This window comes from Condylura cristata, unplaced genomic scaffold (genome assembly GCF_000260355.1).
Source record: "Condylura cristata isolate star-nosed mole 26May11 unplaced genomic scaffold, ConCri1.0 scaffold00022, whole genome shotgun sequence".
NCBI lineage: Eukaryota > Metazoa > Chordata > Mammalia > Eulipotyphla > Talpidae > Condylura > Condylura cristata.
The window spans coordinates 31,612,358-31,625,612 of NW_004567123.1; the positions used below are offsets into that span (position 1 = coordinate 31,612,358).

General features: G+C 53.0%; 1 protein-coding gene across 1 annotated transcript in view; it reads left to right on the plus strand.

Annotated features, from left to right (window-relative positions):
* The first annotated feature begins 1,544 nt into the window (after positions 1 to 1,544).
* PARD6B (par-6 family cell polarity regulator beta) overlaps positions 1,545 to 13,255 on the plus strand; it is a 27,432-nt gene continuing 15,721 nt past the window's right edge. The window contains exons 1-3 of the mRNA XM_012728132.1: positions 1,545 to 1,661; positions 12,105 to 12,190; positions 13,020 to 13,179. Coding sequence (XP_012583586.1) covers positions 1,545 to 1,661; positions 12,105 to 12,190; positions 13,020 to 13,179 — 363 coding nt within the window. The remainder of the gene's footprint in view (positions 1,662 to 12,104; positions 12,191 to 13,019; positions 13,180 to 13,255) is intronic.

Below are 13,255 nucleotides of genomic sequence, written 5' to 3' on the forward strand. Positions count from 1 at the left end.
ATAAATAAATCTTTTTTAAAAAAAAACAAAACTGCTGGCACTCACTGTGGGACCTCAAGAACAGCATTTCGCCTCCCTCAAATGCCTCCAAAAACTGGAAGGTTAATATTCCATCAGAGTCACAGGGTGACTGTACCACCCACACAAAGAACAGAAGAACTTGGCGGGAACCGCGCCCAGAAAGTCAGGCGTTATCCTGGTGGGGCGCGTCATTGACATTCATTCGCTCATTCACTCGACAAACATTTCTGAGAGTGCGCCCGAGCCCAGAGCTGGCCGTAGAGTGGACACAGCCTGATTTCATGGAGCTTATTGTCTAGCAAAAGGGCCAGTGTCTAAGTCACCTTTTACTGAGTCTGCCTTCTTTTGGAATTCTGGTATTTTTAGCTTTCCAATGTCTGTATTTGTGTGTAAGAGCTGAGATCACTTCAGATTTTCATTTGTAAGCCCCATTTCATGCACAGGGCCCAGAGCCATTGCTATATAGATAGATATATCTTTTTAAAGATTTATTTATTTATGCTTACAGAACTGGGGTGCAGGAGCGGTGAGAGGATTCACCAGAGACAGAGTGGGGCGCAGAACAGGCCAACTGACAAAGTCCACTGCCGAGGGGAGCAGCGGCAGGCCAGGAGAGGTCTGCCATGTCATGTGGGCCACCTCCGGGGTGGGGATCAAACATGTGCTGAAGTGGCCGCAGGGAGCTTTACTGCTGTGCTCTGACCTGTTGCGCCACCAGGAAGAACCCTCTCTGTTTCTTCGCGTTGATGTTCCAACGTAAGCTCCTCATCGACCTGTCGGCTTCTGACAGCTGCGTCCTCTTCTGGTAGAAACAAAGCAAGAAAGGTCAAAGAGGGTTACGCTGTAACCCTGGGGTGCTGGGGCATCCGGTGCATGTCTGAGCCTTATCCCTGCTCACACGCCTTATCCCTACACTTTCTGGGAAGCAGAATCTCCCGCCCTGCCAGGTTTTTAAGAGAATTTTAGAAATAATTACTCTGTTGATCTCTTGAAAGTTGAGAGAGATGCCATTGCCATTTTGAACATTTCAGGGACTCTTCTTCTTCTCTCTTCTCTCTTCCCTAGAGGACAAGGAACACTGAGAAACAGCCAAGACACAAGGGGCTTCAAACCCAGTCTGGCAGGTCCCCGCTGGGCGAGCGTGACTGTCCGTGCCCCCAGCTGCTCCTTGGCAAACAGGGACTATCTAGTCTTCGTCCGTGACAATGAAAAGGTTCCATGCCTAGGAAGGTGTAGACAGTCAGCTGTCTGCACATGGCGGCCCGCATTGGGATGGAGCTGGGTCCTGGGGACCCCTGGGGGACACCATAGGGTGTAGACAGTCAGCTGTCTGCACATGGCGGCCCACATTGGGATGGAGCTGGGTCCTGGGGACCCCTGGGGGACACCATAGGGACGTCTCCCAGCCAGCTCTCTGGGAGCAGTCACATTTCAGAGCCTTGGGTGCTGGGAGCCTCTGGCTGATGCTTGGTCCTGACAGGCGGGCATGAGGGCTGCCGAGGGCAGGACTCGGGGCGGTGCCGATGGATTGCAGTGCCACAGAGAAGCAGCGGGCTCAGCGGCCTTCGGGAAGTGACACGACAGCTGTGCTAGAGGAGGCCAGGAGGGAGCGCCGAGGAGGGAGTGTCTGTGGAATCCTGGTATGTGGCCGCTTCTTGTCCTCAAATAACCTCTTTCGAGTAACTCACCAGTGATAAGCAAAAGCAACGCCGACCTCAATTTAATCTAAACCCGCGGAGTAAATTAGCACCATGGGAGCGCCCCTGTGTATCCGAGAACCCGGCTTGCAGCTCCCACAGTGCCCTCTGTTGGACAGCTCACCCACAAGTCCTCATCCTGTTCAACTCCAAACAGGAGCAAACAAACCTTTCCCGGGGCACCTCCCCCCTTCCCGGGCATTATTTTCATTTTATCTTCGGGGTTACTCTAGAAGGTTGGGGAAACTGAGGCACAGAGAAACTGTCAGGCCCAAGATCACCCACGATACTCATGTCCCTCCACATGACAAGGGTGACTTGAGCCAAGGAGAGTCAGATGTCCCTCACAATGGGCACAGCACCCCTAGTCACAGACCTGCTCCTCAGGGACTTAGGATACAATCTGAAGGATGGAGATCCACACCGGAGATGCGGATACTTATCCAAAGCCTTCACGCCCTACCAGGCAGGACCCTGTGTGGCAAGGTCGCCGGCCGCAGGGCCTTCCTGGGCGGAGATCGGGGTCCTATTCTCAGCTCTGCCTTGAACTCACACGTGATCTCTGTCAAATGCTACCCCCTTTCAGTCTCTTGACCCACAAAGAGAGGGTGAATTCAACAGGCCTTAGCCCAACTTAAAAATCTAGTGCTAGGGGCTTCCCTGGTGGCACAACAGGCTAAAGCACTGTGTTATGAAGCTCTCTACAGCCACTGCAGCGCGAGTTCAACTCCCCCGCCAGGGAGGGACCCACAGGGCGCAGCAGACCTCTCCCGACCCACCTGCTGCCCCCCTCAGCAGTGGATTTCAATGCATCTGCCCGTTCTGCTCCCCACTCTGTCTCTGGTGAATCCTCTCACCCACCACACCTATGGCCTGCACCCAGTTCTGTGAGCATAAATAAATCTTTAAAAAAAAATTGGTGCTAATTAGCACTGCCTTTCAGAACAATGTAGGTAGCTCCTACAAAATCTCACCTGTGGATACACACTGACTTCTTGAAATCTATACACGGGAGTCACAGCACATGCACACCGGATGTTCATTGCAACACAGAGTAAGTGTGACCTCACCGTGCCCCATCCTCAGGCTGCCCGAGTGACCTGTGAAACACCTGTACTGGGGAAGCAATGCAGCCTGGGAAAAAGAATGAGACAGGCCTGTAGGCAATAAAGCAGAAACTTCGTCGTTATATGTGAGTGAGCAAAATAAGCCACCTTGCAAAACAAGAGAAGGTATGTTGTACCTACCTGGCAGGGCAGATACAGGATCACGAAGGTGCTTTTCCCAGTGCGAGGCTCACCCATTGCACCCCGAATGTGCTGACCCCTGCAAAGCTTCCCCAAATGTGGGAAAGACAACTGCATAATTTGTGGTAGTGGAGGACTGTGTTCGTGCTCGCCCCTGAAAAAAAAAAAAAAGGAAAGGTGTGTCTGGCGCACGTCCATTGCCCCATCTGTAGGTAGAAACAAAAGACCTAGGACGTGGGGGAAAGGGGAGACCTGTCTTTTCCCCTACAAAATGCTTTACTTTTCTTTAAAAAAAAAATTTTTTTTTAAATGTTCATCTGTAGAAGGCTAAAGCTGGTGAGTGTAAATGGACCTCACCTAACCTACTCTCGCTGAGGAGAGAGTCACACACTCAGCTCTGTGTGTCCAGAGCACTGGGCTTCGGGGCACCCAGCCTGGAGAGTGGACTGTCTAGCTGGCTGGGAAACTGAGGCCACTGACTCTGGTTGGCATGACTCTCTGTGACCCATGTGATCAACTCTTTGAGCTCCCACAAAACGATGCATTCCCCCACCTTCAGGATGTTGATCACGGAGGACATTTGTCACTGTGAGTTGTGACGATGGGTTCAAGCACAAGGCCACGAAAAGCGCCTGCTGAATCGGTCAGGCTTGTATTTTGTGAGTCTGGTGTTTTTCAAAGTCTTTTTCTGTCATTCATTTTTATTTTATTTTACGAAAACACCCATCTTCAAAAAATGGAGTCTTTTCCAAATAAGCGCTCCCTCCACCCGATCTCTGAGAAGCACCGGGCTGCAGGAGAGGAGTGTGGAAACCTTGCAGGTTTTCCACCATGCTTGGGATGTGAATGAGCAAGGAGCCCAATGAATGACTGAATGAGCAGGAGGAAGAAACGTGCCCAGGATCCCGGCTTTTCACTCGGGGCCATGTAAGAGTACAGAGCAGAGGGCTTCAAGTCCATGGCCAGGCGAGGGGAGCATCACTTAACATGCTCTCTCCTGATTTTGTTTTTTTTCAAAATTTATTTATTTATGCATACAGAACTGGGGTACAAGCCAGAGGTGCAGGGGTGATGAGAGGATTCACCAGAGACAGAGCGGGGAGCAGAGTAGGCAGATAGATGAAGTCTACTGCTGAGGGGAGCAGCGGGCGGGTCAGGAGAGGTCTGCAGCGCCTTGTGGGTCACCTCCCTGGCTGGGGATCGAACTCATGCTACAGTGGCAGCAGCCAGCTGCAGAGGGCTGTGTTTTAACCCGCTGTGCCACCACGGAGGGTCTGTAAGTGGAAGCTGTTGACCACATCTGCCTCAGGGGAGGAGACGCTCCCTGCTCAGAGGCCCTCAGCACACCTTGCTGGGTTTTGAAATTCCCCCCTGGCATTCCAGACAGAGAGATAGTCTTAAGTGTAAAGAAACCTGGAACTAGAAAAGCAACACCTGCTTTCTGTTCTTTCAGTTTCCCTGTAAAATTCTATGGCAGAAAAGAGACCCAGGATCGACGCAGGTGGTCACCCCAGGCTTCCTCCTTCCTCTCTGTGTCTTTCTCCGTCACCTTCTCACCCAGCTGTCCACACTGTCCGTACGCTGTGCTACAGCAAAGTTAGCCGCGGCGGTGACAGCCGGGGAGCAAGGGTCGGGCAGAGGGGGGAGGTGGGCTTTGACCTGACTTAGCAGGAGCCTCCAGAAACACGCGTCCCACCCACCCATGCCAGGGTGAAAACCCGAAGGGTGCTGAGAACAGGGCGAGAGGCTAAGGGACTTTCAACCTGGTGGCCCACTTCAGCGTCTCACTGTGGAGACGGGGCTCGGGAAGTGAGGTCCCTGTCACCCCCTCAGCCAGGAAGGGAACCCCAACCTCAGCTGCTCTCCCAAGCCCAGCGCAGTGCTTGGCTGCCCTGGTCTTGGGTCCCCCACACCCACACAATGTGGCATCTGCTCTGGCTGCTCTGTGGTGCTTCCAATCCTCTTTCCTCGTTGGTGTAATTTTACATGAACTTGGCACATCTTGACATTTTTGTACAAATGTGTTCAGTTCTTAAAAGTCTCCCAGAGGAGAAAAAGGTTTCTGTAAATGGCCGAGTTCTCCCCTCCTTCAGGTTGAACTGAAGAAGGCCAAGGCACCGGAGCTCCGCAGACAACCTGCTGGCCGCTTCCTTCTCAGCTTGGAAGCTCCTCTCCGTGGGGAACTGCTCTCTCTCCTCCTGCAAAAACCCCAGGAGGAATTCTGATCAGATGCTGGGGCTGCAGGGCGGATCCCGCAGGCGATCATGTTTCTAGAAGGCTCCTAGAAGGCAACACATCTTGCAACCTGACTCTTACCTGACTTCTTACCTTAGGAGTGTTGCAGGGAGGGGGTGGGGGAGAGACAAAGCGGGGCTTTCTGTGTCCCCACCAACCATGTATTTCATAAAGGAAGACGTATTTTTCAGTCAACAACTGGGATTCCCTGGACCCTACAACAAGTCACCGGAAGCAGGCGCTCTGGCCTCCAGCACTTGGGTTTAAGGACCAGCCCTGTCTCTTCTCCCTCTGCCTCTGGCAAGTGACTGAACCTCTCTCTGCCTCAGTTTCCTCCTCTGTAAAGGACAGGCTTTTGTGAAGGTGATGCAGTCGGGCTTGTAGGGAGGCTGAAGGGTTTTCCAGACCGTGAGGGCCAGACAACACCCCAGGCCAATCCACGAGCTGATGACCCGGAGATGACATGAGAGCGGAGCCATGGGCACCTTGGAACCACACCTGCACTTACTGCGATGCCCACCATGCCCGCTGCTGGCACCAGGCTGCCCACTGCCCCCCACTGCCTTACTCATTGGTGACCGCGGCCGCTTCCTCGTCACGCCCTCCGCAGGGACACTCAAGACACCTGTTATTCCTACACCTCTGACATGACACATCCCCAGTAATGTTTGTGGCCACTCAAGCGGCAAGTTCCAAGAGACTTTATCAGAGGCCAGGCCAGGCAGGCACCTTTTCAACAACGTCCGCGTCTTCGCCTCCTCTGCCTCTGTCCTCACTCACAGGCAACAGCTCCCAAAGTCCAGGGTGGGGCAGCGTCCACCAGGGATGGCGGCAGAGACTGGAGCAGCTCTGCGGAGGATAGCGGCCACCACCGGGAGTGGGGAGAGAGGCCTGGCACCGCTTCTCCCTCCGGGCCTGCCGAGGGACCAGATGTGACCCAACCGTCCCCCAGCGGTGGGAGAGAAGGTGCTGCTGCTTGAAGTCACCGGTCGGCTTGGTTGCCACAGCCAGGGACCAATGCCAGTGCGGACCCCCAGGCCTGTGTCCTGACAACAGCAGGCCTCACCACAGGTGCCCAGAGCTTCTCCTCCTCGCCTCTCTCGAAAGGCCAGTTTCAGACTCCCAGGAAAGCTGACAGCATTTCCCACATTCATGGAACCCCGCAGATGAGGGTTGAAATGGCAGGCCCCGGGCCCTCCCTGGTGGCGCAGCGGGTTGGGACGCAGCACTGCAAGTCAGTGGCAGCCGCCTCAGTGCGAGTTGGACCCCCACACCCGGAGGTGACCCACAGGGCGCGGCAGACCTCTCCTGACTCGCCCGCTGCTTCATCCCTCTGCCTGTTCTGCTCCCCACTCTGTCTCTGGTGAAGCCTCTCACTGCCCCTGCACCTCTGGCCTGTACCCCAGACGTGCATGGATAAATAAATACATCTTGAAAAAAATGGCAGGTGCCTGAGCCCCATGCCAGACCCCAGAATGGAATCACAGGAGAGGACCTTGGAAGCTGCATTTTTAAGAAGCACCCAACACGAAGCTTATCCTTAGGCACGGGTGGGACCCTCCGGCATGTGAGATCAATATGGGAGAGACCAACGATCTTGGTTCACGGATACCCATCAAAAGGCCCCAGCTCCCGGCTGCAGCCCCATCTCCAGCCCCGGCCTCCCCGGCACCTGCCTGCCTCGCCACATCCAGCCCCGTCGTCCTCCACTCGTATCCTGCTCTCCCACTGCCAGAGCCGTCTTCTGCCAGCTCAGTGTAGATGCCCTGGGCCTTCAAGTTGCTTCTAATTATTCAGAGATGACTTCTTTAGTGAGCTCAGAATAAAAACGCATTCCTTCCCAGCCTGCAGGGCCGCCTCCACAGGCTTTCACTGGGGGCCTTTCTTCTCAGTCTCGAAGTTTCAGGCTCAGGCTTTTTGTTACGCCCTGCAACACACCACGCTTGCTCTGCTGGTCCTTGCCACACGCTCCTATGTCTCCTGGACACTTCCTGATACTTAGTGGTAACCTGCTGAGACCTTTGCCCTTGACTATCCTCAGGAGAACACCCTCCCCCCCCCACACACACACACCCGTTAGTTGCCAACATTTAAAAACCAGGCAGGTCCACACAAAAATGCCCAGGCTCTCTTAAAGCATCAGCAGAGCCGCAGTAACTCCTACAAGCCAGAGGTAGGCCTAAGGTGGGCCTGGACGCCGGGAGCCCACCCTCTTGGGTCCACATGGCCTCGCTGGCTGGCTACCTGCCTGGCCCCTGGGTTTTGTAATGCTTTTCTGCTTCCTCCCAAATTTGGTTCTCCAGCTTATTATCGTCTGCCTCCCTGTGCAAAGGGACAGTTTTATTTGTTTCTGGCCTCACTGTGCTTGGCCCACGGCTAGGTCTTAGTAATACCTGCTGAATGCATGAGTGAATGAGTGAATGAATGAGTAAATGAATGCGTGAATGAGTGAATGAATGAACACTAGTCCTCCTGCCTCCTGGAGTTCCACAGGCCACACCACTCATTTGCCATTTAATCACACCCTTCCCTGCAATACTCATTAATTTGCTGCCCCCAACGCCTCCCTCCTCCAGAGGTCTTATTAAAACACAAATCTGCCCCTTTCCTGGCCCAACTTGAAAGATCCTACGAGTTTCCCAGACTGACTGGGATCCTTTGAGATCCTTCTCATCTGGTTCCCACCACTCTCCAGCACCCCCTCAGAGCGCCCCCCCCCCCCCGCCCCAGCCTAGCATACCCTTGCGCCCCCTCCATGGCTCAGGGAACAGCCATGTCCTTTACCGCCCCCACCTCTGACTGCCTGCTCCCTCAGCGGGGCTGCCTCCTCCCCCGCCATGCCTCTAGCAAACTCCTACTCATTCTTCAGCCCTAGCTCTAACTGGTCTCTTCACCCATGAAACACTCCAGACCGCCCCTTCCTGTGACTTAGTCATTCTCTTTTCTGCCCCCTTCATACCCTGGCTGAGCACTGAGTAATGGCCCTGCACAGCCGCTGGTGTCTGCTGAGTGCGTGCTGTGTACCAGGCACCGTGAGCTTCATCTCCTTCAATCCTCACGCCCAGGCCAGGCCTGGAAGGCTCCGCCCCTCCCCCACGACCCCTCCACCTGGAGGAATGAGGATTCCGTTTGCATCTCCGACTTCTCTGACAGGCCTGGCCCTACCATCCTATTTTAAATGTTCTTGCTCCTTCCATGTCTCACCCCACCCCACTTCCCTGCTTTATTTTTCTCCCATCACCAACGCAATGTGGACTTTCATCCAATAATTGATATATGCTGTCTGTGCCCCTGAGTTGTCAGCTCCAGGAAGATGGGGGTTTTATCCTGTCTTTTTTAGTACTATAAACTTACCATCCAGAATAGAGCCTGACACCAAAGTAAATTGTTACTTATCCAAAGAAGGCAGCTGTAACTCTTGAAGAAAGTGGACTTTAGAGAAATGTAGACAATCCCGTAGCTGGTTGGTAGCACAAACAGATGTGATCCCTGGACTGTCAACTCCAGCAAACTCTCCCCACACAGCCCTGACTTAATTACTGTGTCCCCACTTCTTTCCCTGGACCTGACTTCTCAGCTGGACTTGAATTCTTTGTATTCTTGAATTCCATTGTATTCCTAGCTGTGTTCCTTGCTGAGTCCTCACTGGCCGCTGGACCCTACCCTAAGAGCTTTGCCTGTGAATGGTCTCTTATTGTTTCAGATGAGGAAACGGAGGCTCAGACAAATTAAGAGTTTGCCCAGGTCCACACAGCCAGGAACTAGCAGACAGAATAGGGTCTTCGTGGCATTGTAGGTCATCCCTGAGCCTCTCTGAGGTGTCCTTTGAAAGCCTCTGTGTGTGAAAACAAAAGGAGTGATTTATTACCCATCTCTGCTCTACTTCAAGGAATTTCTTTTAAAAAGCTCTGGTAAGAAATATTATTTGCCAGGTACTGGCACTGGTATTCACCCCACACTTGATGGTTTACAGAGAAGTGTCCTGTATGCTTCCTTAGCTGATCCCCCAAGCAATATGAGGAGATGGGACAGCCGATTCCTTTTATAGAGGAGAAATCCGAGGCTCTGAGCAGTTTCAAGCTGGGTCAAGATCAGCCTGCCAGCAAGGAATAGAGCCAGTGCTCAAAGAAACATCTTACACCTAAAAAAATTAAGTGCTTGGTGTCTCCAAACAGAAAGTGCTTTCGTGCAACTTTATGTAAATAAAACATTCGAGCACTTAGCACAGCCGCTGGCACCTGGTAGGACCCTCAGAAAAGCTGGTGATCGTGGGCTTCCTTCCTCGACAGCTCCTCAAGCGGAACGTTGTGGTTGGGGACTTGAGTCTGTGTGCAGTGCCTGGCAGAAGCATCACTTCTTTCACTCTATCTCATCCCTGGCAACGTTGAAATATGCTCATTCTCCATTATCAAGCGGAACGTTGTGGTTGGGGACTTGAGTCTGTGTGCAGTGCCTGGCAGAAGCATCACTTCTTTCACTCTAGCTCATCCCTGGCAACGTTGAAATATGCTCATTCTCCATTATCCCTGGGGTACCACAGAATGTGAAGAGCTGGACTGAACTGTGGGGATGATCTCATCTGACGCTTGCATTTACAGATGGAGAAGTTGAGTCCCAGTGAGAGGAAAGGCCAGAGAGCAAACTCCTCCAGGGTAGGGCTGAGGTACAGGGGCTGGCACACACTGCCTCCACCAAGATGGGTTTTTACCTAAAAGGGCATCTAATTTCCTATAGGCTCTGGGAGACAATTCATTCGTTTCCCAAGCTGCGAGCACCCCCACCCCCACACACAAAGCACTAAAACATCATAAGCTATTAACCAGGAAGCAAGCCATGTGATTTAATTCCACCTCTGCAAAAGGGCTTAAAATGCTTTAGTGAGTAGTCCGAGATTCATAAATATACATTTCGACTCTTTCTCAGAGAATTATTAACCAGCTCCATCAAAACTGGGCCTTGAGTACTCAAGGAGAAAAAGAGGTAGCAAGAGAAACTTCTTGCAAAAACAATCTCACCATCAGTATCTAGGATTTCTAGCCATCTCTTTCTCTTTTGTCCTTAAGAGTTGGAGGAGGACAAAAAAAAAAGTATCATTCTCCAAAACGTGTTTCAATAAAGTGAATTGTGAAAAATTACAAACTCCACCTCCCAAGGCAGAATCCAAGGGAACACAATTGTGTGATATGTGGTAGAAGGACTCAAGACACAAGACACTGGGAAGGAGGATAAAGCAGAAGGGAAACCTTCACTAATTTCTTTCAGAAGGTGGAGAGGAGATGGAGAGATGTGACTGTGTAGGTGTGATCACCTCAGGAAGCCAGTTCCCAGGTAATGATTTGGTGAACCTATAATTTATAGAGTCCACGTCCTGAATCGCCTTACTTATCTCCCCAGCCCTGAGTAGTAATCATCTGAGGCCTGGGACTGGCTTTTCAGTATACACACAGGTCTTGATGAGCTTTAGCTTGAGGATTTGGGGGTGGGGCAGGATGACAGAGAGAAATGAGATTAACGTCCAGTCTTTAAACCAAAGAAACAGGAATATAAAACCCTCTCTGGCAGTTTCTCTGGGCCTCAAGTTTCTCAAGAGAGGCAGTTCAGGCCCCACAAACAAACCCTGGGCTTGAACAGCTCTTGGAATGAAAGGGCTCCCCTCCTCCACAATACCTTTATCAAATTCAAACTATTTTCCACATTCCTTCCTTACATGGTCCAGGCGCCTGTGATGCAGACCTCAGAGCAAATTCCTCTTAGGAGATCCAGGAAGCTCTGGGTTGGCCCTCCCTCTTAGAAAGGAAAGTCCAAGTAAAACGGGGTGCCACACCCCGGGGGGAGGGGAGCGAGGCTGACGACACCTCCAGGAATGTGGGGCCCACGCTTGGTGCATTGGCACCCAACTTCCTTTTTAAAAGGGCCTGGAAAATCAGTACTGATAACAGAATAGAACCACCACCCAACCACTGCTCACAGGTGCTGGGCCGCTGCCCCTGGCGTCACTCTGGCCACTGTACAGTTGTGACAGCTGAGAATCAATAATCAGTGCTTCTCCGAGTGGGATGTGAAGACCCGTGGGAGTTCCTGAGACCCTCTGAGGAGGCTTTCAGAGCCAACCCTATTTCTACAGTAAGACGTTACTTGTTCTCACCCTCCTTGTCTCACAGGTCCACATGGAGTTTTCTAGAAAAGTTGATGTAATGATATTGGAACATGCACGGTGTATGCTTGAGTTTTACACATTCTTTACAGAGTTCTTATGTGTATCTTAATCTAACATGTTGAATACTGACATACCTGCCACACAGCAACAAAATACTTTGGGGCGCAACAAAATACTTTGGGGCCCTCCATAATTGTTAAGAGTATTAAGAGTATTAAGGAGTCTTGAGACCAGTCCAGTTGCTCCACTTCATTTCCAGCCTGACCTGAGTCACATAACAGGTGATTTCAAACAGGGGGTGGGAAAGGCAGCGTGACTGTGTTATTATTCAGCCCGAGATGGTATCTTTCCATCTGTACTTCCACTCAAGAATAGCCAGGGGACTCTTAATCCCCCCCAAACATTTAGCGAACTGAAAGCTCCGCTTCTCACCTGTGAACTCAGGTGGGCAAAGGCAGCGCAAAGGACCCACGCTCCTTCAGCTCTGGCACCCAACACGCAGAGCTGAGTCCCTGCCAGGAGTCAGAGCCCCACGTGGTCCCTGCATATTGGGTACTTTCATTCCAGAGCAGAGGTGGGCTGCACACATCACATGGCAGCGAACATGGGGCTCTTGAACTTGTCACAAGGGCTGGGAAGGAGGGGTACCAGCTGTTTGGAGGGGCTGGGATAGGCAGGTGGAGAGAGGAAGGCCCTGACACTGAGGTGGACTGAAGCCCCCTAACCAGCTCTTCTTGTCCATCTCAGGTTGGAAATGGCCACCCACAGGCCCAGGCCTCGCCCCCAGGATGGTTCTGTAGTTCACAAGCCATTGTGCAGGTGGAGACAGGAAGGTACTTGGGGTTCTCCCGTTCACCTAGTATGGCCAGAGCTAAACAGGGTCCCTGTGAGGAGCAACTCAGCTATGGGACATCTAGAGAAGGATTCCCCTTTTATGGGGGAAGTCAGGCTACGGGCATGGAGAGAGGATTCAGTCTTTGTTATCAGGGGTACATTTGGTCACACTTGGGAGAATGAATACAATCCAGAGGCTGTGGGTGGTGGAAATGACCCAAGAAAAGGCTGGAGAATGGGAGAGAACGACTTCACAGCTTTAAAATAAATAAATAAGCAAAGAAAAAAAAAAAAAAAACAGCCCAGGACAGACCGGTCTCCAGGGAAACGAAGTCACCCCGGTCTTCAGTCCACTTTCCCACACTCACGGGGCCCACTCGACCCGATGGGGCCTGGGAGACTGCAGAAGTCTCTATAAAACCAAGCCAGGGCAGCCCTGAATTTCTACCCCCAAACTGTTGAGTGGCGGGAAAACTTGAATTCTGCAACTAGTTGCCTAAACAACGCAAACGGGTAAGGCAGGGCCATCACTGCACCCTGCAGCGTCCCAAAGTAGAAGCCGGGGGAAAGCCGGCGGGAGGCCACGCAACCAGTCCCACGGCCGCGCGTCGCAAGCCCGCAGCTGGGCGCTGACTCCCACCGCGCCGGGACATCGGGCGCGCTGCCGCGCCTGCGCAAAGGGCCCACAGTGCTCCAGGTGCGCCTGCGCTTCCGGCCGGCCTTGTTCGGACGGAAACCCAGAGCCGCGCATGCGCCTTCCTGATCTCCTGCGAGGTCCCGGGAGGAGGCGGCCTCCGCTTCAGGTGATCCCGCCCCTCCCTCTCACAGTGGGACCAATGCGCAGCGGTGGGCGGGATCTTCAAGAGAGCGGCCCGCCCACGCGCGAGGCGACTCGTGTATCGATTGGCTGGCGCCCCGGGCGCAGGTGCGCGCTTCCTATTGGGTGTGGGCGGAGCGCGAGCCGCCGAGTCTTCTACGGAGGCGGCAGGTGAGCGCGCGCGCGCCGCATCGCTCGCTCGCCTCGGGTGCGCGCGCGCGTGCTCTCGGGGGAGGCGGCCCGGAGC